This window comes from Chelonoidis abingdonii, chromosome 4 (genome assembly GCF_003597395.2).
Source record: "Chelonoidis abingdonii isolate Lonesome George chromosome 4, CheloAbing_2.0, whole genome shotgun sequence".
In the NCBI taxonomy this organism is placed as follows: Eukaryota; Metazoa; Chordata; order Testudines; family Testudinidae; genus Chelonoidis; species Chelonoidis abingdonii.
This window is the reverse complement of record NC_133772.1, coordinates 80,331,668-80,357,042: the sequence shown is the minus strand read 5'-3', so window position 1 is coordinate 80,357,042 and position 25,375 is coordinate 80,331,668. Positions and strand designations below refer to the sequence as shown.

At 40.7% G+C, this 25,375-nt stretch overlaps 2 protein-coding genes across 17 annotated transcripts in view; one reads left to right on the top strand and one right to left on the bottom strand.

The window, feature by feature from the left end:
• Positions 1 to 24,681, top strand: part of CELF1 (CUGBP Elav-like family member 1) — an 83,174-nt gene extending 58,493 nt beyond the window's left edge. For 5 of the 16 annotated variants that reach the window (XM_075065327.1, XM_075065322.1, XM_075065330.1 and 2 more), the window contains exons 9-13: positions 2,587 to 2,715; positions 8,276 to 8,389; positions 8,598 to 8,783; positions 9,700 to 9,843; positions 15,241 to 24,681. In XM_075065327.1, the coding sequence (XP_074921428.1) occupies positions 2,587 to 2,715; positions 8,276 to 8,389; positions 8,598 to 8,783; positions 9,700 to 9,843; positions 15,241 to 15,368 (701 nt within the window). In that variant the 3' untranslated portion in view covers positions 15,369 to 24,681. The remainder of the gene's footprint in view (positions 1 to 2,586; positions 2,716 to 8,275; positions 8,390 to 8,597; positions 8,784 to 9,699; positions 9,844 to 15,240) is intronic. The other 11 variants (XM_075065325.1, XM_075065321.1, XM_075065333.1 and 8 more) reach the window with 4 other exon arrangements.
• FAM180B (family with sequence similarity 180 member B) overlaps positions 1 to 25,375 on the bottom strand; it is a 404,198-nt gene that overhangs the window by 117,958 nt on the left and 260,865 nt on the right. The window lies entirely within an intron of this gene.

The window sequence follows — 25,375 nt, the reverse complement described above, 5'->3', positions numbered from 1 at the left end:
CATACTGGGTCAGACCAAAGGTCCGTCCAGCCCAGTATCCTGTCTGCCAACAGTGTCCAATGCCAGGTGCCCCAGAGGGAGTGAACCTAACAGATAATGATTAAGTGGTCTCTCTCCTGTCATCTATCTCCACCTTCTGACAGACAGAGGCTAAGGACTCTATTCCTTACCCATCCTGGCTAATAGCTATTAATGGACTTATCCTCCATGAATTTATCTAGTTCTTTTTTAAACCCTGTTATAGTCCTACCCTTCACAACCTCCTCGGGCAAGGAGTTCCACAGGTTGTGCGCTGTGTGAAGAAGAACTTCCTTTTATTTGTTTTAAACCTGCTGCCCATTAATTTCCTTTGGTGGCTCCTAGTTCTTATATTATGGGAACAAGTACATAACTTTTCCTTATTCACTTTTTTCTCCAACACCACTCATTTTATATACCTCTATCATATCCCCCCTTAAGTCTCCTCTTTTCCAAGCTGAAAAGTCCTAGCCTCTTAATCTCTCCTCATATGGGACCCGTTCCAAATCCCCTAATCATTTTAGTTGCCCTTCTCTGAACCTTTTCTAATGCCAGTATATCTTTTTTGAGATGAGAAGACCACATCTGTATGCAGTATTCAAGATGTGGGCGTACCATGGGATTTATATAAGGGCAATAAGATATTCTCCATCTTATTCTCTATCCTTTTTTAATGATTCCTAACATCCTGTTTTTTTTTGACTGCTGCTGCACACTGCGTGGACATCTTTCAGAGAAAACTATCCATGATGACTCCAAGATCTCTCTTTCCTGATTAAGTTGTAGCTAAATTAGCCCCCATCATATTGTATGTATAGTTGGGGTTATTTTTCCAATGTGCATTTTACTTTACATTTTATCCACATTAAATTTCATTTGCCATTTTGTTGCCCAATCACTTAGTTTTGTGAGATCTTTTTGAAGTTCTTCACAGTCTGCTTTGGTCTTAACTATCTTGAGCAGTTTAGTATCATCTGCAAACTTTGCCACCTCACTTTTACCCCCTTCTCCAGATCATTTATGAATAAGTTGAATAGGATTGGTCCTAGACCTGACCCTTGGGAACACCACTAGTTACCCCTCTCCATTCTGAAAATTTACCATTTATTCCTACCTTTTTCCCTGTCTTTTTAACCCAGTTCTCAATCCATGAAAGGATCTTCCCTCTTATCCCATGACAACTTAATTTACATAAGAGCCTTTGGTGAGGGACCTTGTCAAAGGCTTTCTGGAAATCTAAGTACACTGTATCCACTGAATCCCCCTTGTCCACATATTTGTTGACCACTTCAGAGAACTCTAATAGATTAGTAAGACATGATTTCCCTTTAGAGAAACCGTGTTGACTTTTGCCCAGCAATTTACGTTCTTCTATGTGTCTGACCATTTTATTCTTTACTATTGTTTCAACTAATTTGCCTGGTACTGACGTTAGACTTACCAGTCTGTAATTGCCGGGATCACCTCTAACCTTTTTAAATATTGGCGTTACATTAGCTATCTTCCAGTCATTGGGTGCAGAAGCCGATTTAAAGGACAGGTTACAAACCATAGTTAATAGTTCCACAATTTCACATTTGAGTTCTTTCAGAACTCTTGGGTGAATGCCATCTGGTAATTACAATGTAAATGGGACAAACTGCTTAGCACCTGTCCCCAAGAAATACAAGGGATCAGGAGGATAATTGATGTGTATGTCACGTTTGTTCTATGTGCACTTTTTAAAAGATGTTTCTATATTTGTATTTAAAAAAACAACTTGAACTGAGTTCTTTGGGGCAAGGAGTATGTGTTACCATGTACTTGCACAGCACCCAGCACAATGAGGCACCAAACCTGACTCGGGCATCTGAGTGCAAGTGTAAGACAAACAAGAACATAACTTAGTTTTATATTCATGTGGGTTTTGGGAATGAGTTACTTGGGGCTGACATGAGGGGAGAGGAAGGGATTGGAGGAGTAGGTAAAAGATGGGCAGAAGAAACGTGGGTGAGAAGCAAAATATATAGGGAAAGTTGGATTGGGCACCTGAAGGATTAGTGAAGTAGAAAAGGAGTGGGATGAAGGGAGACTGACAAGCAGCAACAATACAGCAGTTATGCCAGTGTTGCGTGAATGATTTATGTCTGGAGACTCAGCAGACTGTCCTGGCTGCTGCTGTTACTATGTAGAGTGTGTGTAGGGAGGTCACTGGTCCCAGGCAAGTTCCTTTGGGCCTGAGGGTTAGGTACAGGTGGGCCGGAAGGCCCTGGCTTACCTGTTGCACCCTTGGCTGTAGCTGATGTGCTGGGTCTTCTGGGGAAAGAGCCCTGATTGTCTGGGAATTTCTATAGTGAATTGTGAACCATGGAGTTGGGACCCACTGGGATTCATAAACAGGTCCAGAGGGATCATGACCTGTTTCCTTTATGGCTAGATGGGAACTTTTTATCTGTTGTAACAAGATGGGATAGCTCCTCCCAGCTGCCATTGTTCCCCATGCAGAGTAGGGGAGGCTGCTGGTCCAATTTGCTTGAATGGACAATGATATCAGAGCAGAAATCCTGTGCATTCTTTAATGTGTTGCAGGGTTGAATGCGATGCAGTTACAGAACCTGGCTGCATTAGCAGCTGCAGCCAGTGCAGCTCAGAATACACCAAGTGGCACCGCTGCACTCACTTCTTCCAGCAGTCCCCTAAGTGTGCTCACCAGTTCAGGTAAGAAGGCCATTTGTTGCATAGTGAATTATTGCATGGCTTAGATCAGCTCGGGAGTCCTTTTATGCCACCCTCTCTCTCTCAGTCCATAGTTAATGCTCTGTGTATTCTTATTAAGGCAGTTGTAACCAGTAGAAATGGTCTTTTTGCTCACTGTCCAATGAAGTTCTCTAGTATTTGTTAAGCTAGGTATACTTTTGCCAGCAAATGCTTTAGTGTGAAGAGTTTATTTTCTCCAGGGGCTTACTTTAATCTTGAGTAAAAGAAAGTGTTGGGATTGCCATAAAACAGGAAGTCAGCATCTCTCTAGTCATTGCTAGTACATGCAGGTCACATGTCCATCACTACTCAAGCAGCATTTTAGGCGGATGCTGTAGAGTTTTTGGCCTCTCCCAAGTTTTCTTGCAATAGACATGCCCTTGAACATGGAGTAGTGCACATGTATGCAAGAAAATCCACACACAGCTTTATTTATCTTCATTAAATCCTGAGGAGCAAACACAGTTTCCTCTAAAACAAACATAGCTCTAATTTCCAGTATGTTTTGTTGAGTGGCTAGGGAGAGGAGACGTTATCTCATACAGCTGCTCATGCAGGGATGCAAATACAGACAAAGTTTTGTTCTCCTTACCCTTTTTTTATTCTTTCCGATATCTTTAATATGGGTATAATACCAGGGAGATTAGAACATCTAAGATCTCCTTAAGCACTGTCTTGCTAACTTTTTGTTAAGTGTGATTATCTAGACATCCAAATTAACAAAGATAACAAATGGCAAAGCAAAAACATACACCCAAACTAGATTATATGAGCCAAGCTCTATTTTAGTACCAGTGTAAGCCAAAATTTTGTCTGGGCCAGCTGCTTCTGCCTACTCTAAACCACTGACACAGAAAAAGAAAAAGGTCCCTTTATTTATAGAGCCCATTTCTTGCTTTGGATTGTCATGATTTCAACCACTGTTGACCGTCATTAATATTCATAGGGTTAGGGAGAGGACTGTACTTTACTGGTCTCTAGCAAGAGGGTTTTTCTTTTCATGGAAAGGCCTAATTGCTCATCCAGCTCTAATATACAGTCTGTAGAGATGATAATCTTACCCCTGTCTGCCAGACCAGTCTACTGTTGTGCTAATTCAGATACATACTGCTCAGCAGGCCCAGATGGCTAGTGTTGGAGAAAGAGACTTATGGGAACTTTGGTTGGGAAACCTCATGTTGCAGGGTCAGAAGTTAAATTGTGGACCTTTGGTTTTGATTTAAATCAGAAGGCTTCCCCTAACTATGGAAGTCCCTTAGGAAGATTCAAGCTCAGAGGGCCTTCAAGAGAACACCTGTTGTCAGAGAAGTTGTCCCTCATAAATTTTTTTTTACTGAGGTGTGGTTCACCAAAGTTGACAGTTACTCTTTTAGTTACTTTGACTGCCTGTCACATTACTCTATAGTAAAAATGTTTACTCTAAAATCCATATCAAAGAGTTCAAGCTATTAGAGAAGAGAAGAGAGAGAGAATTCCCAAGGCCCTCTGCTTCAGTCCCTCCCTAGATAAAAACATGTATGTGAACATAGTCTAAGAACATAGATATTTCCTTGCACTGAAGGGGAATAGTTGTACTTTCTCAAGATCAGCCCATTTGAGATGCCAAAATGAGATTACACACACAACAGATTGTGCAGATGTTCAAAATATGATCACACAGGCTCTGTTGGGGTAGTCAGGTTTGGTTCTTACTCAGTAAGATTTAAAGTAAGGTGTGTGTATATACACACACAGCTAAGCCCTGACTCCCAGAGTTGTGAAGATGTCAGAATTTAAGCTTTCATTAAAAACATGTTTCCAGTCTTCACCTGTAGAGGAAGAAAAATCTTGAATGTAACCCTAGTGTAACTGGTACAGTGGTGTTTGTGTGACTCTGCAGAGAGCCTCCATTCAGCAGAGCAGAGTAGTGGCCATCCCTGGCCCCATATCTACCACCAGAATAGAATCTGGTCTTTGCTGCTTAATGGGACTAGGCTGTAGGGTTTCAGTGCCACACAGGGCTCTCTAGAATTGGCTTCCCCTCAGTGGACCTTAGATGTTCTGCAGGAATACCATCCACTTGATGAGGCTCAGATGCATCCCAGGGCTTTGCTCCTGTCCTTTGGCCTTTTCCATGAGTCATATTGGAAGGAAAAAACAGTCGTTTTCTCTCAAGTGCCATCCACTCCTGGTGCCAAAATGAGATGATGCCACTCAGAGGAGATTCTGCAGATCTCTGATTCTCCGTATCCTTTCTTCTGTGCTTTAATAGCATACAGTATAATTAGGGTGACCAGACAGCATATGTGAAAAATCAGGATGGGAGTGGAGGGTAATCCTTTCCCAAGGTGTTCATAATTCCTGAGGTTCTACTGTAATATAGTTAAATGTTGATATTTAAATGATCATTGTTGGACATCTGAGTGGCCATCCCAAGGAGATGTATGGGGCAATTCACATCTCTTAAAGCTATTGTTTCAGGCTCTCTGCAGACTCAGGCAGACATTACTGCATCAGTTACACTTCATGTTTTCATGGATTTCTACGTAACTGCAAAGGCTAAAGACTTAAATTACAGTTGTGATTCTGGAGAACAAGATAGCAGCACCAAGAAGATTGCTGAGGTTGTTGACCTGGCAAAATCTGGCTCAGTTTTAATCCTGTGCTGTACTGTGCTTATATGCCATTTACTGTCATTCTTTTGAAAAAAGCAGAAGTAAAGCCTTATAAACAACATTCGATGTCATGGTATGTCTCCTCACAATTAATCACAGAACTTTGAGTCTTGACACCACTGGCATATCAGTTGATCTCCAGTATTCTCCTCCTTTTTTTTCCTTGCATTTGTCACTGGAAGGGTCTTTGAGAAGATCACCTGTGGTGAGTTCAGTGGGAGGATTACCTACAACCTTGCCACTACAGGCTGTGATCTCTTCAGATTCTCCACGCTAAATGGAATGGGCCTAGTTAGTGGTACTTGTTAGACTGTAAGCCCTTTGGGGCAGGGACTGTCCGTTATATGTTTACACAGTGCATAGCACAATGGAACTGGGGCCTCTAGGCACTACTGCAATACAAATAGTAAGTGTAGTAGTAAAACCTAAATAGTGTTAGTAATTTTCACACCTCTCAGGCCACGCTAGTCTCTTATTTAGAGCCCTTTCCTGGCTTCCCTTTTTCCATGTTAAATTCAAGCTCATGGTCCTCACTTTGAAGCTGTGCACAACACCACCACTCTCTACATCTCTGCTCACATTTCTCCGTAATTCTATTCCACTGCTCCCTGCCTTCACCCTGGCCTTGTTTATGTGGGAAATGTACACTGATTTAATTTAAATTTGTTTTTACTATCAGTTTAGTTGAACCAGTGAAAACCCCCTTGTGGGCTCACTTATCTCAGTTTGAGGGGTTATTTTGATTTAGTTTAAACAGATCCTAATTGACTAAGCTAAACTGAAATAAATGTCCACACAATCTTTTGCACTCAAATTGGTTTAAAATTACACCTTAAATTAAACTGGTGCTGTTTTTTTATATAGACAAAGCATCCATTCCCTTCTCTCATGTCTGTTCCCTCTGTATCCTTCTCCACTCTTGGCTTCATTCCTTTTTTTGTGCTACTCCTTGTTCTTAAAATAATCTCTTTCTTGTGCTCCAAAAGACTGTTCAGATCCTGCCTTGTGGCACATTCTTCTACAAAGCTTTTAAGTAGTTAACCATTGTAGAAGTAAATCTCATTTTAGACACGACACAACAATTAGCACCATTTCTGAACTTGGATCTTCGTCTAGCCAACTGGTATGTCGTCTGTTTTGTCTGTCAACTTGTGGAACAGATCACAAATTTCTCTCCGCATTGTATAGCGCTAACCATACTAGCTTTGCTCAAATAATAATCATCTGTTAGGTGGCCCTCTTCCCTCCAAGTCAGTATGGAAATAGTAACCCAGCTTAGCATTATGGAAGGGATACTGTTGTTGGATTCTTTTACTTGAGATGTAAAACTGAGGTTCTAACTAGACTCCAAAGGTTCTCTGGAACTTTTATAACGAGTAGTCTTGTCGACCAGGTGGTATGGCCAAAATGAAATCCAGATTTTAAAATTCTGATCTCCTTTGTTCCCCTACAGTTTTTATTGGCTACAGGATTCCTTATTTCTGCCCTAAAACGTTTTGTAGCTTTGCTGTACCCTCTTAAATAGCTAATATACCACCCAAGAAGTGGCTGAGTGTCAGATGACAGGTGAAATTATTAATGTATAAATTGTGTAGAATAGATTTGGATGAAATATAATTATGACAATTACGAAATATTTTTTCAAAAATTTGAAAAACTTCAGTCAGCTTTAATAGTATGTAAACCACATTGAGAACATTTTGGTTGAGATGCAACAGAAACATAAGAGATTAACTGAGTAGAATATGCTAAAATGTCACAGCACTTGTTGCTCACTGATGCTTGTCAGCCTGTGTACGCTTGTGATCTGTCACATCCAAAAAGATGGCTCTGAGATGCCTCTATAATAACAGGGAATGATTCTTCTTTCTCACCAGTGCTGAGACCTATACAGTGACCTATGGTTTGAACCTCTATTCCCCTGCAAATCTCTCTCTTTTCAGAAACTATTGACCTGAAAGAGACAGGGTGCTTCCTATCAGCTGCCTTATCCAGTTTGTTGTGACTAACTCTATCTGTTGTTGAATTGGGTTCAGTGTGGAGTGTGAGTGTGTTAGATATCATGCCTGGTTAATAAATAATCTGTTTGATTCTTTGCTTAAAAGGACAATTAGCAATCACACTCTTGTGATGGAGGAGGATACCTTTTGTGTTGGAGATATTTGTTCTCTGACTTGTTCCTGGCCCTGACCTCAGCCCCAGCTGCTGCAGCAGGAATTCCATAGTGGAAAATGATTTCAGTTGCCAGAATAGATTCTAGGCATCTGTTCTTCATGCTCTATCTGTAAGGGAAAACCTCGTGTTCAGTCTGACTGGAGCCTTCTTTAATCTCTTCAGGATTTCTCTCTCTCCTCTTGCATGTGATTGATAGTAATACAGTCTCAGATACTTATTTTATTCCACACTGCAGCACTACTGATTTTTTTTATTATTCGGGTGGAGACCCCAGCTGGTTATCATGCTTTGGTTGCATCCAGGCCTGGCTTAGATACTCTGCAGCGAATGTATTATTAACTGTGTTGTTCTTATTTTATATTAAGTAGCATCCAAAATGTGCTGGGTACTGTACACAAACACAAAGATAGTCCCTGTCCCCAAAGAGCTCTTGCTATGAAAAGACAAGAACAGTTAAAAGATGCGGGAAAGGGATTCCTCATATATGCACATCAATCAGTGGGTTGACTGGTCATAGCTTGTTAGTTCGTTTTTTAATGTAAACTGTCCTCAACTGCCCTGCTGTAGTCATTATTGGTTGACCAGTTACTTGTTACTAGTTACTAGCATTGTAGAAAAAATGGGTTAACGAGGGATTTGAATGATAAAGGGCAGAAGTTATTGTTTGGTGTTTAATTCTCTCATTTTAATAGCAGGTTCCTCACCTAGCTCGAGTAGCAGCTCCTCTGTTAACCCAATGGCCTCCCTTGGAGCGCTGCAGACGTTAGCAGGTGCTACAGCAGGCCTCAATGTCAGCTCTTTAGCAGGTAAGCTCTATGTAGTGAGGGGATGGAAAAACGACTGATTTATAATTCCTGTAGTTGTGCCAGTGCTTCCTGGATAAGCTATTCTGTTTATCCCTGCCTGTTCTCCGTTGCTTGCTTCTGACAGCAGTGAAGTGTATTGAAAGTTGACTAGCATTGGCTCAGACACACCGCTCAATTATTAAATCTTCATTTCACTTTTCTTGCATAGGGATGGCAGCCTTAAATGGTGGACTTGGCAGCGGTGGCCTCTCAAATGGCACGGGTAGCACAATGGAGGCCCTTACTCAGGCGTACTCTGGGATTCAGCAATACGCTGCTGCCGCATTGCCCACTCTCTACAGCCAGAGTCTGTTAACACAACAGAGTATTGGTGCAGCAGGAAGTCAAAAAGAAGGTAGGTGGGAAGTTATGCAGAGGACTTGAGTGGGGTTTGAGGAACAGTAAGCCCTGAGCTTATGCACATACCACATGCACAGCATTTGCCTTCCTAGAATCACAGAAGCTGGAGTGAAAATTCTCTTATAGTTCCTCTATTCGGGGGGACCACAGCAGAATTGTGCCATATAGTTGATTTCTCTGGTGCTTTGTTCAGTTTTAAACATTCTTTGCCAGGACGTGTTGCCACAGCCTGATATGTGTCACTATCAGGGATATTTCTTTTCTTAATTTAAGTTTATTGCTTGTATTTCTTCCTTTTGTTAACACCCTGAACAGTCCCTGTCGCTGGTATTTTGACACTTCAGATTCTGAGTTAATTTAGCATGTAGAGTGAAAGACTGTGGACTATGGGACTGTGATGTGGGCAGCAGGTGGAATGAGTAGGAGGATTGACTCGGAAGCAAGGAACAGGGACCTGAGAGTTTTAGGGCATTGCCAGTATACAGGATATCAGGAGCATTTTAGTCTTTGTATTCAATGTGGCTGGTTTCCTCATGCTGCAGACTTGGCATAAGTATCTGTTTTGTTTTAGTTAGCACCCTAGGCTGATTCATACCCATAGGTCTCCCGTGCAGCAGCAAACAAGGAGATCTGTGTTGCTGAGCCAATGTTGACTTCAATGTGATGGCCGGAAGTGTAGTAATCAGAGAAAAGACAGTGGGGAAGGAGCTAAAATCACTTTAATATTTGATGCCAGCAACAGACCATGTTGTTTTATTTTGAAATCAAGATGGTCCGGTTTACTGCTTTCTCTGGGAGAAGAGGGCAGAGTTAATTATATTGAACGGCTCTTGGGTCTCTGATTCGAGATTAAGGCCCAACCTTCCATGCTTTTGCTGAATTTGTGTTTCTAATCGATGGATGTTTTGAAGGTCCAGAGGGAGCCAATCTGTTCATCTACCACCTCCCCCAGGAGTTTGGGGACCAGGACCTGCTGCAGATGTTCATGCCATTTGGGAATGTCGTCTCTGCCAAGGTTTTCATTGACAAGCAGACCAATCTAAGCAAGTGTTTTGGTATGTTGGTTCCAGTCACTGTCAGTAGCAGGGGGTGAAGAATGATAAGATATATCACTGCCATTCTCTGGGAGAAAATAAGTTGGGTGGAGGTTTTCATTAAGGGATGGCAGACAGTTGCATACAGTGGTCAGATAGGCAGAGGTATTTTTCTTTATTCTTTGACCTCAGTAGTCAGTCTGTCTAGGAAACCCTGACCTTCAGACCCCAGTAGCCTGAGGTGATGCTGGAATAATGTGGGTGTGGGCAACTCTTATAGTTAGGACCCCACCAATTTCACAGCTGTGAAAAAACGTGTCATGGAATGTGAAATAAGTCCTCCCCCAAGAAATCTAATCTCCCCCTTGCAGCTGGGAGTGCCCCTTTTAAGGGGCTCTCAGCTGCAAGTCCTGCCTGGGGGGATGGAGAGGACTTGTCCTTCCCCTCCATGGCCACTCTTGCTCTCAGAGGAAGATCAGACCCACCTCGGAGTGCCTCCCCCTGCTGCAGGAAGCTCTAGCCCCGGAGGTTCCTTCAGCTGGTGGAGACTTGTGGAAGTGGGTCCAATATCACCTTGCTCCTGGGAGCACCCCAGCTAGGGGGGGCTCCTAGCTGCACCTCCCTGCTGGGTTGGGAAGCAATAGGACTTCTCTTTCCCTTGCATGGCAGCTGGGGGCAGGGCTGAGATCAGACCCACCTCCGAGTGCCTCCCCCTACTCCTGGAAGCACCCCCAACCAGGGAGCTCCCAGCTGTAAGTCCCTGCTGGACTGGGGAGATACAGGACTTGTCCTTCCCTTGCATGGCAGCTCTGAGAGGGGTGGGAGGGAAATCAAACCCACTTTTGGGTACCTTTATGGTTGGGACCCCTGTTGTTACAATACTATGAAATTTCAGATGTAAACACCTGAAATGTGAAATTGACCAATTTAAAAACCCTCCGGCAGTGAAATTGATCAAAATGGACTGTGAATTTGGTAGGGCCCTATTTATAGTAGAATCCTCAATCCTGTTATCCCCTGGGCCTCCTTTGCATATTGGGATAACTGTAGCTGATCCTGCTGGTCCAAATGACAGATTGTTCCTCACAGTCTCTTCTCTGGTTCTTTGTCCAGTCTCGTTTTGAGCAAGTGATGTGTGTGACTTCATTTCCATTAAGAGATTATTTCACAGCTTAATACAGTTCACTGTCTGGAAGGTTTTCCTGATATTCACCTTGAATTTTACTTTTTAAAAATTTTCATCCCATTACTCCTAGTTATGCCACAATGTACTGCTCTAAATTATTCATCATCATTAGTGTTTACAACTTGAAAAATCTGCAGACTGTTGTTATGGTACCATCCTGACTGTTGTTGGTTAGCCAAGCAATAGTGGATTCTACCTACATACATTATTAAGGTTGCAATATAGCTTCCATTATAATTTCTTGTCTTATCAAACATATCTTTGTGAAACATTCATCTCATACTGAAATTACCAATACTTGGTCTCTATCTGAAGGGGATATTTTTAAAGTTCAGCCAAACTCCTTAAAGCTTTAATTGAGATGGAACCACTTTTCCTATGTAGAAGGTGGCAGAGAATCTGGTTCTTTGGAAAATCCTGATTTTGAACAGAACTGCAGGACAAGTGGTTGAAGTTCCAAGTGTGGGGGAAAGCCTTCCCTCAGAATTTGCTGCAGCTTAGATTTGGAAGAAAATATTATCGCTTCTTAGCAGATGATACTAAGCATGCTTAAGTCTACACAGAACATAACAGAGCCTTGCTCATTTTGTGGCATCACTGCATGTTCTCTATGCCTGTCCTGAGCAGCGCCCTGGGAAAATCTGCAGAGAGAGATTGTGAACATCTCACTGAAATATGCACAGCAAAATTTTTTCAAATCCTGCCTTAATAATAGAGACTAGAGCAGTGTGGGTGTGAAAAAAGCTTAATGGATGTTGCAGTCTCAAGGTATTTCTACAGTAGTCTACATACACTGCTTTTTCATCCAGCTCTCCATTGTAAACAAGTGTAATGCTCCCCTGTTAACTCAATTTGCAAAATATTTCCTCCAATCAAATAAACAGCAGCAGCTAAGGAGGCAATTTCTTTTGTGGCTTTTTTATACCATGCCAATCACTCTGATATCTGGGTATTGCCTGGATTAAATTTCAAAGCCTAATTTGGATTGTATGAAGTCTAACACTATTAAGCAAAGCTGTTTAGTATTTGCTGTTTTTCTTAAAAAACAACCCTGCAGTTACGCAAATTTGAGCTTGCAGTGTTAAAATAACAAAGCCAGGAAATACTAAGGTTAAGATTCCACCAGCAATGATAACTCAGCTAAACTGAACACACATACTGTTTTCCATTCTTCTTTTCTTAGTTAAATGTATAGAGATTAATATAAACTGTATCTTTAAACATATTCCATAAAACATGCAGAATGTACAGTATGGTCAAATAAATCGTTGTTGGAACCTTAATTGTTGTGTATCCTAATTCATGGTCATTTTAACTCTGCAGTCTTAACATGGTGCTTTTTGTGTATAGTTCTGTTGATTTTTCCTTAGAAGTTCTCTAATCATTTTTCTTGTCTCTGAACTCCTGATAATTTGTCAGTATTTTTTCTGGTAATGAGGTGCATGGTCATACCAGAACCTTAGGGAATGGTACTACTCTTTCCCTGCACTTCGATGACTGTAGTATACAACCCAAAATTTGCACTGGTCATTTTTGCTTTGGAAACTTGTGTCTAATTTCATGTCCCCCAGTGCTGTTGAGTCTCTCATAATAGCACTGCTTCCCTGGTTTTTCCCTCTCTTTTCAATTACTGTGATTTTGGTTATATTTCCAAGGATGTGCTTATCTGCATTATCCCAAGCTATCACATTTTGTTGTTTTCTGCCCACATATTTATCCTCTCTATATCCCTTTTGTATTTTCCTTTGTCTTCACTAGTATTTCTATCTCCTTCCAGATCGATAATGTCCTAGTTGCTCTTGTTCTACATCATGAGCAAAGATGTTTAGCAAATCCAGAACTAGCAGATTCCTTGTGGTACTCCATGAAATATTTCCCCAACTCTGTATTTTAATATTTTCAGCCAGCTAGTGTTCTATGCATGTTGTTGTTCATATTCAAGTTATTTTAATTCATTTTGATTAAAATGTCTGCTTGATAAAAATAGATATCTAAAACTGCACTTCTGTCAACTAATTTTGTAATCCTATTAAAAGAGCCAAACAAGTTTGTCTGGCAAGATTTGTGTTTTGAAATTCCACAGTGCTGTTTTTGTTGTTTATGGCACCATTATCCTCTAAATGTTTAGCGATGTTTTTTCTTTTAATATTTGTTCTATCATTTTAGTAGGGATAGAATTTTAGACTTGACAGGAAGCTAATTAGTAGGATGCCTCTTATTTCATTTTTTTGAAGATTGGGACTATGTTTATTTTCTCTCATCTCTCCCCAGTTACCTGTAGTACTTTAAACTGAGTGGTTTGATAATTTTTTGTTAGTTCCGCTAAATCCTTGGATGCACCTAATCTGACCCCGCTAACAAGTATTTCACATTTTCTTAGTATTCCCTTACTTTTTTAGTCAGTATCTGTTGTGATATATCTTTCTTACTTCCCAATTTTTCTTTCTTGTTAATGTTTTTCTAAGGCAAACTTTAAAAAGAAGTGAATTATCTTGGCTATTTTAGGGTAATTTTCATCTCCTTCCTCACTTCTTAATATACTTAGTTTCTCCCAAGGACTACTTACTCTGATTATATATCTGTAAGAACATTTTTATTCTCCTTAGTCCCCCGGGTTAGTATATTTCATTCTATCTTTTGGCTCCCCTTACTTCTCCCTGTCCATTCACAGCTTTAATTAACTTTTGTAAACTTCTTTCTTTGTCTCCCTCTTTTTTCCTTTTTCAAGTACTTTGTTTATTTTGAATTCAGATTGCACATAATTGCTCATGAAACCACCCTGGCTGCTGCTTTTACTTTATATTATTTTTTAAACAAAGTTATAGTCTCGTTTGCCTTAGATATCATGTCTTTCAATTACCCAGCCATGTTCCATGTTGGTGGATTTTAACACTTCCTCTCATTTACAGCTTACTAGACTTCTTTCTGAGATCTAGTCCCTTTATACTGCTGGATTCTGGCATTCCCTGTCAGTTCCTCTATACCAGGGGTCGGCAACCTTTCAGAAGCAGTGTGCTGAGTCTTCATTTATTCACTCTAATTTAAGGTTTCGCATGTCAGTAATACATTTTAATGTTTTTAGAAGGTCTCTTTCTATAAGTCTATAATGTATAACTAAACTATTATTGTATGTAAAGTAAATAAAGTTTTTAAAATGTTTAAGAAGCTTCATTTAAAATTGAATTAAAATGCAGAGCCCCCCAGACTGGTGGCCAGGACCCGGGCAGTGTGAGTGCCACTGAAAATCAGCTCGCATGCCACCTTTGGCAGGCAGGCCATAGGTTGCCTACCCCTGCTCTATACTGTGGTCCTCCAAGGGATCTTCTCCACTGGTTGGAATCTGTACTTTTATGATCGTTTAGTTTTTCTCTGAATAACTAATGAACCTCTTTGAAACATGCTAGGTGTATTTGTTACCCAGTGGAGATCTCTGTAGGTAAGCCTTTCTGAGTACAGTATCCTGTGGTCCCAGGTACCCTGAGAGCTGTCTCATTTCACCTTCCTAGTCTCTACTCTTAGGGGTCTCTAACAAATGCCCACTGTTTCTCATTGTGGCCCTATTCAAAGAATTTTACCAACATACTTACTGTTTGTCTAATCATAGTGCCTCAGCATGTAAATATTTCTAAGGTACAACGCCACTTTTCTTCCCCTTTTACCTTTCCTATACTGACATTCCTGTTACAAGAGTTATCAGCTAGGTTTCAGTTATGCCCAATAGATCAGTTTTTGTTCTCATAACTGGAACATGGTCAATAGCTATAGTTAAAGTTACATAAGAATTTCCATGCTGAGCTCCTGTTTGTAATTATTTATAACTTTCCAAAGTTTTCATCTTTTGGACTGAAAATTTCCAAGTCTGGTCTCCCCCGGAGTGATTTTTTGTGAAGTTTGAGCAAGCTATGTTTGAATCTGAGGAGACTGGTAGAAAAACCTTTCCCTGTCTGCTTTTTAAAAAAAAAAAAAAAAAATTGTAGTGCTACTTTTTATTTTTTTAAATAACAGCTCTTGTGCCAAAGTGGCTTGTGGTAGAAAGCTACAGTTTGGCCAGGAACCTTTGAGAAGTGCCTGAGTGATCTAGTGAAGTTATGAGCTTTTGAAAATGGCACTTCATGCAAACCTGTTTACCTTGAGATAACCTGGGTGCATGCAGCTCTTGGAGCAGAGGGTCTTATCCACTTGTCTGTTTGGGATCTGAGCATGCTATAATTATGTATTTTTCCTTTTCCCAGGTTTTGTAAGTTATGACAATCCTGTCTCTGCGCAGGCTGCCATCCAGTCAATGAACGGCTTTCAAATTGGCATGAAGCGTCTGAAAGTACAGCTCAAGCGCTCTAAGAATGACAGCAAGCCATACTGAGCGCCCCTCCCCTCTGGGACTGGAGGGAGAAGGATCTTCTGGTAAGTTGGGGAGGAACGCACTTAGTGATTCGAAGTCCTAAGGCTGTGTTTTTACAGTCCCGGATGCTGATCCATGCCATTCTAGCTGGCACATCTTCCCCCTGAAGACAGCTGCAGCATCCGCTGGGATTTCTGCTTCGGATGGAGGACAAGTTTGTGATTTTGTTTCCAGTATTTTACTTTGGATTTTAGGTGCCATATCACTGAGGTGTTTTTTTGTTGTTGTTGTTGTTTTTCCTTATTTGAAGTTTGCTGTGTTTGTATCCAGTGTGCGTTGAGAAGGACCAATGCCAGCTACCTTGGGGGGAGGGGGGAACGGGGGAGTATAGAAATAGCAGCAGAACTGACACAACACCAGAGGGAAGAAGGAGGAGCAGGACTGACACCAGACAGCATTGAGGAAAAGAAAGGCGGGAAGGGAGAACCACCTTTAGATGGGTATGGAGCATACCTCATGTAGCCTTTGCCATGCCACATGCTCTCATATTTCCTTAGTTAAATGTCTTCTCTGGGAATTTCCTAGCTGAATCTGTCTCTAGAGCAGGTGAAAAATCTAGAAGAGCAAAGAGGTTAATGAGTTAAAGGAAAACTGCAGTGATTATTTTGCTATATAAAGTGGTATTTATTGTTGCACTGTGAATATACACAGCACTTTTTTAAAAAAAATTTAGACACTCTCCCTGCCCAGAAAACCTCATAGTCCATCTAGAATTACATATTAATTGAATTTCCCAGTGTTCAGGAAATCTTATTCTTGACTGATCAGCTGGGAATTGTGCTGGGGTTTAAAGAGGCACTGTAGTCTGGAGGAATAAATTTGGGGCTGGAAGCCAGGAACTCCTGAGTTCTTATCCCAAGTCTGCCACAGACTTTCTGTGTCACCTTGGTCAAATCTCTTCCCATCCCTGTGCTTTAATTTTCCCATTTGTATAATGACAATAATGCCCATCTCACAGGTCTTTGAATTAATACTCACTAAGCACAGTCTAAATGCTAATTATTTATTGTTAAACCATTAAATTGACAACAAATAATACATCATACTTGACATGTTCTGAGGTTTCTGCTGCCTTGCATATCCAAGTGGGAGCTGTTTCCACAGTCATACTCTTTTCCAAAGGCAATTTCCTGTTCATTAGTAATTCTGTGATGTGATTTGGTATAGAAATTAGATTTACTTTTTACACTGCAGTTTTCCTTTAAAGTGTTGAGTATACTAGAGCAGACCCTTGAACCACCTAGTCTTATTCTGCCTTTGGCAGTGGCTGTCACCCAGTATGTTGAAGGAAGAGCAGACACTCCCCTCTTGAACACACACACTGGCAAATTCACAAATGTGCAAAGAATGTGTTACAGGGGCCTTAGTATACACTGATTTTAGGAGGCTCAAAGCTCCTTTGAGAGTCTGGCCTGAAGCACATCAAGGAGTCACAGTAGAGGCTACTGCTCTAATCACTAAAATCCACCTCTGTCACATGGGAAGTTTACAGTTTCTGTATATCTTTAATAGAGATTCCATTTACCTCATATTTTCTCCATTTCCTCTTCGCCTTTATGTTCCCAGTTTGGGGTGATGCTTTTCCTCAGCCCACCAAGTAACATTGCAATCCTGTGTTTGGGAGCTGGCTCCTAAGTAGGAAGCATGTGGGGTCAGACACAGGGTGTTTACTTCCTTCTCTACTCTAGCAAGAGGAGCCATAAGCCCCTGAAATGTTGTTTAGAATGTGCCTGTGTTTACAGATACTCTGTTATGGTCCATGGGGAAAGTCAGGCATATCCAGGGACTGGGTCCCCTGGACTCTTAAACCTCACAAATACAAGGCCTGACCCATAGCATCAGAGCGCCAGGGTAAAGTGCCCTTTCTGTTGAAGAGTTTGAAACTCAAATAGTTTTTTGGTGCCAACCTGTCTGTAGTGCTGCCAGATGGGTAGGAGAAATTGTCAGTATTATACAGAGAATATTGTGGTGACAAAAGGTTAAAAGCACAGACTGCCAAATTTCCCATTTATGCTGGCATATGGTACCCTTTCACGTTGACTATTTGGTTCTCTCTATAAACATACATACATACATACATACATACATTTAGGTGAACCATGTACACTTGAATTCTGTGCACTGGGAGAGATGTGTCCTGGTTTTCTGAGAAGAAAGTGTTGGAGTGTTAAGGCCTCTAAGGTCATAATGGGATTATTTTATAAATATACTTTGCAAAAAAAAAAAAAAAAAAAAAAGACAAAAAGAAAAGAGATCATGATCGGGAGCAACCGCTCCAAGCATGATCTGCTGTAACCAAGAATGTTGTTTCTATTTTTATAGAAGTTTTATACCACTCCAGGGTGGAGATATTTATTACTTAAATTATTATACTGGGGAAAAAAAGTCCAGGGTTTTGTAGAATCCTGAATCTGATTGTTTTACACATACAATTATGTGCATGATTGAAACTACTGATTTTCAGTGGCCTGTGTTCAGACTGACTAACTGCTAAATGAGGAAGGATTAATGCTGTGAATCAGTGGAGGGGATAGCTGTACTCTGTGGTCTCTACAGTCACTCTTTTATAGTACGCTACATGCTGCCGAGACCCTTGCTCCATTGACCCCAGACGTGGGCCTGTTCCTTTAAGTAGTCATTTCAGTTGCCCTGTATTTAGTATCTTTAGCCTTTGCATCTTGTACTGACCAAACTCAGCCCTGTTGTAGACAGGTGTAACTTCCATTGATCTAAGTGGAAGATTCACCCACTTATGTCAGGGATGAATTTAGCCCTATGACTCTTCCCAGATAATGTGATTATCTTTACTAGAAGCCTAACCTGGGCTATCTCTTGTGGCTTACTGGCATGACTATAATGCAAGTATTGCCAATGCAGATCTATGCAGGTTAAATTCTAAGGGCCTGATCCCCAATATCTCTGAATTGATGTAATTCCATTTAATTTAATTGAGCTACACTAATTTATACCAGCTAAAGGTTGGACCCTAAATGTTTGTCTGTTTCAGCTTCATTCAGTCTATTGGTGTGTCCAGGCATGTGGTGCCAAAGTTAATAAATGCATCAAGTCTTTGACTGGCAGAGGTTTATTACTGCACAGTGCAACTGATTGTATAAAAATAAGTGTATTAATTTCTGCTTGGTGGCAGCTGCTACAGACTAGGGATTTCTGTCTTTTCCTTCATTCCTCCCACATTTGAGCAGAGTGTTCTTCCTCACTTTTTGGCAGGAAATTCTGTATTTTTTTAATTGCTCTCATTCTATTGCAAATCAAATCAGTCAGCTGTTTTGAGGACCATTGGAATAAATTGACTAAACATAAAAGCAGACTCTGAATTAGCAGCCCCTTGTGACAAAAATTGGGTAAAATCACTTCGAACTACTCTTTCGAAATAATCCAAATGAGAAACTGTCTCCAGAACAAAAACTTTGTATGCTACCAAAGACTATTAAAGATGAGACTGGAAGGGAGAAGAAAAGAATTTACGTAATTGAAACTGGCAAAATTATTTGGGACAGACTTGACCCATTCTGAAATATTTAAATATTGGAAGCTATTGCAAAATATTTAGGTTGGTTATAATCTATGCACTTCTCTGAAACGTCTTAATGTTACATTGATATTGGCATAAGAGTTGACTCAGTTCAAATAATTACAGAAGGATTTGCTTAAGTAGCCAAAAGGGCAAAGTATTTTGTATGCTCATAATCTAAAGAATCTGGATTTTCCAAAGAGATTCTACAACAGAATGCAGTATTTCTGTTGAACCACAGAACTCCAGACTGCATGTATATACTCTGGAGCAATCTGCTTCATAGAAACAAGGGGGAAGTATTTGCCTGCTCTGCGACTTTCAGAAGACATTTGATTCTACTTGGCATCCCGTATTAAGAGCAAAGAATTAGGTAAGACTGTGATTGGGCTTAGGCTGATACTGTTTAATATCTACAGCTGTAGCAAACCTACTCTGATTAGATTCTTCAGCACCTAAATAACAGAGTCTAAAATTAGATGTCTCCTTACAGCTTAGTTATCTTACCAATATGCAGAGCTTGCATTTATTAGAAAATGCTTTTGATATATATTCATTAAAATCAACCCTCATTTTGCTTAGGCTTAGAACTTTCCAAAAGAGTCCAAAACAATTTTTGGAAATATTCTATGTTTTAATGATGAGATAATAGATTTAACTTGTTTGATCTATTATCTCATCAATCTGGAAAATACAATTATCACCATGGGAAATTCCACCCAGACAATTAAATCCTTAAATAAAAAGCCCTTAACCTGGACAGTAAAATATATATTAGAAACTTGCCTGCCTGCAAGGCAGAATTAACTCAGGCAATTCCATTTGTTGATATCTGTATAGAAGGGGAGAGAGAATTCTGCATACTTGTGAACCCATTGACTTAATCCTGAAATAAAACAGATAATCAGCAGCAATCTAAAAACAGCTCAGTGAAACACTGTTTTACACGATTATTTCACCTGAGCAATGTCATAGCTAAAAAATTACAAATGAAGACTGCAGATGCCCACAGTGTACATTTGGATTTTTCTGATGCAAACAGACAAATATAAGGATGTTGTGGATCACTAAGCGGAAATGTTACAAAGTATAAAATACAGAATGCAGAAAAATTTCAGTAAGATGTTATCGACCACCAATCTGAGAGAGAGACAAGGACACAGAAATAACTGTCTCCCTTTCCTTATGTCATTATGTGCCTCAATCTGCCACCCCTCCAGTCTTTCATCCAAGTCTCTCCTTTAGACACTTTTTCCAAAAGGTCTCTAATGAATCCTAGTCTTTCGCTCAAAGTTGTTGACAGAGAAGACATTTGAAAATATCTACCAAAAAAAAAAGACAAAACCACACACAGAATTCCCACGATGTCTGCTAAATGTCATTTGAACCCTTAGCTTTTGTTCTTTCCCATGCTCCATTTCTCCACTGATACTTTGCCTTTCTGGATCGTAAGCTCTTTGGGGCAGAGACCTGGTTCTTGTAGCTGTTTGCCAAGCACCTAAAAACCTGCTATAACTACAGAAATCATGTTTAATGTTGCAGTGTCTCTTGCTTGTTGAGGTTTCACTCAGTCTCCTTGCTCAGTTGTCTTTGGAAGGGTAAGCATGAGGAGAAAACCCAAACCACCAATGCTGGCCAGCCTGTGGCAACATGTTTTTGTTGCCCCATTATTCAGAGAAGGGTCCTTGAACTCCTCGAGCTAGCTGCACGTTCTGGGGAATCATCAGGTTCACTCATAGGGATGCTGAAAGCTTTACATCACTCACCAGCAACCCTTAAGCAGTTTTGAGAGACTCTGAAGAACATGGCACCACAACTGGGTGTAAAGTGGAATCCTAAAAGATACCTCCCTTTCTCCTCTACTTTCCACATTCACTCTAAAAGGCTCCCTCTCTTTTGCAGTTTGGTGGCTGCAAGAAGACAGCAAAGCTGTTAGCATCCCTTGGTAGGGATCCCATCAGATCTGAAAACTCTGCTCAAGAAAGTTTCAGGCAAAATACTTTCCAGTTTTCCAATCTGGCAACAGTGACTGTAGAGTTTCTCAGTGCCCAGAATCCCCTTCTCACAAATCAGAGTGCAGAGGGCTTTCTGTTGAAAGAGTTGGGAAAGGAAAATTTCTGCCCAGGTATAATAGTGTGAAAAGGGCTCAGCTAGGACAAGTCTTAAGGAATTCTTCTCTATTGTGTGGGGTTTTTGGTTCTGCATATGTGTCTTGTACAGTCTTTTCATTTGGTTCTAAAATCAACCAAACCTCCCTTTTGTGGGTTCCTAAGGGATGGGAAGGGACTGGAGCTGAAGCAAAGATCACGGATTTCCTGGGCTACCACTACCTAAACATTTCCCTTGATTAGAAATAAAAAGATCTCAACTGTCAAGTCACCTGTGAATCACCCCCATGTCCTCCGTCCTGTCTCTTGCTGTCTGAATTTCTGTGAATTGGGTGTTAATCCTGGAGCCGTATCTTTGGAGGTGGGCTCCTGGGGTGGGGCTTGCTCTGTTGTCTTTCTCGCAAGCAGAGCTAGCAGGGACACTGGGCATGGGGCAAAGGTGAATGCACAGCAGTCCCACAAAACCAGTGTCCAAAGGGAAATCCAAGCCTCTGCTTCCATTTTATTTCTGGCATTTTGATGTTTACTTGGTGTCCTCCATGTACTTTGACTTTTACTTGTCCATCGTTAGCATGTGCTGCCCTCCCTGTCAACTCCCCTCCCCAAGAGGTCTCATTGTACAGTGCCCATTCCTGTTCTCTCTCTCCTTGTTTGGATGTACTGCTCTGTGTAACTCAGTGGGTCTCCCTCTTTCTGGTTTGTTTTTTTTCTAGATTCCTGCCGTTTGTTCATCGTTGTGCCTAAAGCATGTCGATGTGGCGTTCAAGTACATCGTCCAAATCCTTGTCTCTTCAGCTTCTCTGATGCTTGAACTCTCACCTTTGACCTTGTGTTGATCTTTGACGCTGATGTGTATTTTTATTACGTTTGTTTCTTTCTTTGTTTTTGGTTTGTTTTTGGTTTTTTGTTTTGGTTTGTTTTTTTTGTGTGTGCTGCCAAATTTGGTTTTGCTAGAAAGACTGCTGAAGGAGAATATTTAAACTTGCATTTGAATATAAAAAAAAATTTCTATTTTTCTAGAACTTCGTAAGATAACCACTTGATTTTGTGATTCTGACTCTTTGTAATTATCTTCAGAGCAGCCTTGCTAGCATACCGCGTGGAGTATTTGTATTTCTGTGAACATACAGCCAGTCACTTTCTCGGCTTAGTTTTTTCTGTGTGCTTAGTTTTAAAAACAAAAATCTGAAGAAAAAGTCAATTGAATGATGCGACTTAGCCTTTCAGGAGGCTTCTGGTCACATTTTGCTGAAATGGTTTCTGTGCTTGAGGAAATAGCTTGTATTTTTATGAGTTCAAACTCTGACTTGAGTGGCATCAGCACAAAACACTTGAACTATATTTTCTCCTGATTGTAGCGGCATTTTTGCCCTGGCACTTACTGTTTTTTCCTTTCCTGTGTAGTTATCAGCCTTTGTCTGCAGTGAAAATTTGATCAAAGTTGATGTTGTATTTTGTTAAACCCCAGCATGCTTGTTTTGTTTTTGTAATTACAATCTCTTCAGCAAAATGTGATTGTTTTAGTTTTATTCTTCCAAACTCAGATAGTGCATGTTTCCTGCTGTTTTCTTCACACCCTCAAATATATCACCTTCACCTCTCTGTTTTCTATAGTTTGTGCAAAAACTGAGCAATTTACTGGGTTTCAAAGGTATCCTTTTAAATTGTTTTTTGGTGTGACAAATTTCTGATCAGATGCCACCTGAGGCATCTACCTGTGCACTTAGACTGTCTGCCTGACACAGCATCTGGGCCTTGTTACATCTCCACAGCTGTCAGAGGCTCCCAGTAGGAGGGTTGGTTGCATTGTTCTAGTAGGAGTTTTGGTAGACCAGGATAGATGGGAAGCAGGTAAGAGAGGGATCGTTGCAGTAATTCTGCTTCTAAAATCCTGGAGAACTGGGGCTCCCTTCATACATTCTTAAATTTTATTTTATATAATTTGGGGCATAATTTTTGTGAGGTTCAGCCCCAGTTTAACACTGTCAACGAGGTGGTGGAGAGAGGCTTAGTGGCTCTAGGTTAGCACTGGCAGTAGAGTGTTCAGAATATCCCAGAGAAGGCCTTTGTAAGCCTGGTCATGCAACTGCTGGCTCTTACTCCAAATGACAAGCACAATACAACAGCTTCTTACGCTGTTACCTGAACAGGGTACCAACCTCAGCTCCTCTTCTCAGGGGCCTTAGCTGGGGAATCTCTATAAAGATTTTTTTTTTTTTTAAGTTTTTGTTTAGTCTTTAATTGGGTAAAGAGTCAAGCAGTTTCTGTTCCTGCCCTGCAGTACAGGCTACTTATTCTAAGGGCATCTGGCTTCCCCTGGCCCTACAAACCATCTGCTGTGAGACTGCATGGCTAGAAACTGGCACTTGGAAGCACCTGCAAGACTGTGGCTATGGGGAGACCCTAGTCACTAAGGGAGGTGAGCTGGTGAAGGACTCCAGTGTGGGAAAAGCATTGAGGTAAAATCCTAGGGGGAGAGAGGTTGGAAAGAGTGAAAGATCTGAGTCTGATCTCCTGGCTGTGTAGGTTACCCTGTGCTTGGGGTGGTGAAAAGGGAACGAGACGATTTATTCTTTCCCCTTCCAGAGCTGGCTTGGGATTTCACTACTTCTCAATACATGTTATTTTGGGCTGTGATTTATAGATCTGGGACTTGGGGGATGAGGCTGTATGAGAAGAAGGTGGGGACTCATTTTGAGATAGGATTGTGAGATGGCTGCTGTTAGCCCCACAGTCTGAATGCATCAGGCCGTCTGTCAGTTGGGGTGCTGAGACCCCGCAGTGTATTGAGTAATTTTGCCAATACATTTCTATATGATGTGCATTCAGTTCCATGAGGAACTCTGGGGAAACCTGTGGAAAAATCTCTGCAGAAAATCAAAATGCCAAACGTTGGATGTTCCTTTCCTTTCCTTCCTTTTCTCCCTTTGGTTGTTTTAATTGTTCTGTGGTGGTTTTAATGGATTTGAGACAGTGGAGCAGCAGCTGCCTTTTTGATTTTTGGCTGCTTTTTGTGAATAATTTAAAAAAGAAAATTTACATTTTGGAGACAAACCTGTGGGCTTTTTTATTGGTACAAACGTATTTAACACTAGGGGTTTTGTACAGTTTTTTGCCTTTTCTACTAGAAAACAATGTAAAGTGATTCACAATGTGACAAGAAAACAATTTGCCACTATGACCAAATGTAGAGTCTGTTCTGCAGTAACAGGATTTAATCAACTCGAAGTCGTGATTCAGTTGTAGAAATGCTTTTCTTTACTTTGTTTCAGCTGTTCCTTTTCTTGTTTTGATTTGCAAAACAAAATGTCTTCTTGTGTGAAATTGTGTTGTACTCTGTAGAAAATTATGGATTTTACTTTAATGGTTTAAAAGCAGAGGAGCACATGTTGCTTTTCTAATCTGATCGCGGAGTTTGTGTAGTGGATTTAAAAATGAAAAGATTTGTTACAAGTTTGGAACGAGCGAGTATGTGTTAAAGGAATTTTCTTCCTTCGTGTGTTTTTTTTTTTTCTTTTGTCCCAATGGGGAACTTAAAGCTGTTTTAATTGCACAGACACACCAACAAGTCATTTTGTATATGCCAAGTGTGGTACCTTCCTTTGTTTATTTGCTATTAAACTGTTTGAGAAGAGTCTGATTGTGTCATTTCTGTGCTGAATCTCAATCTCTCACTCTACAAATGGGTGCAGGTGAGGAGAGGGGACTCTGCCAGCTGGGATTAAAAGGGGCATGGAGGAATACCTTCCAGTTTCTTAACCAGGCAATGTATGACAAAATGTCCATGATATGCCACTCTCTCTGAGTACATAAAATAGCCGTTGGTTTCACCGCTGTGCTAATCTATTACTGTGAATAGACGTGGGCAAGAGTTTATTATCCTTTTATCTTGCCCTCCAGTTTCTCTCCTATATTAATTTTTTCTGAATATTTCTCTGTTCACTAACTTAAATTGATGCGTTTCTTTCTCTTCGTCCTTCTCATTCTCTCTCTTCTCCTGGGAGATCTCCTATCTTCCCTTGAATTTTACCCTTTCTCTCCCATGCTGGCAAAACTGTTAACTCAGTAGGAGCAGGATTGTCCCTGACCCATGGTGCAGTGTTCCAGGATTCCTCATACATACAACTCTCTCTCTAAACTGGGATACAGGTCCTGGGGCCCCTAATACATACAAAAAGGTGAACAGCTGCCTGCCCACAGAGGCGGGATGGTGCACAGCATTTCCTGCATACACACGGGAGGCATTTTCTGTAGAGGAGGGGTGTTTACCCAAAAAACATTTAGCAGGAGATTGAGGTTATTTATAGCAGTGGTTTTCAAACTTTTTT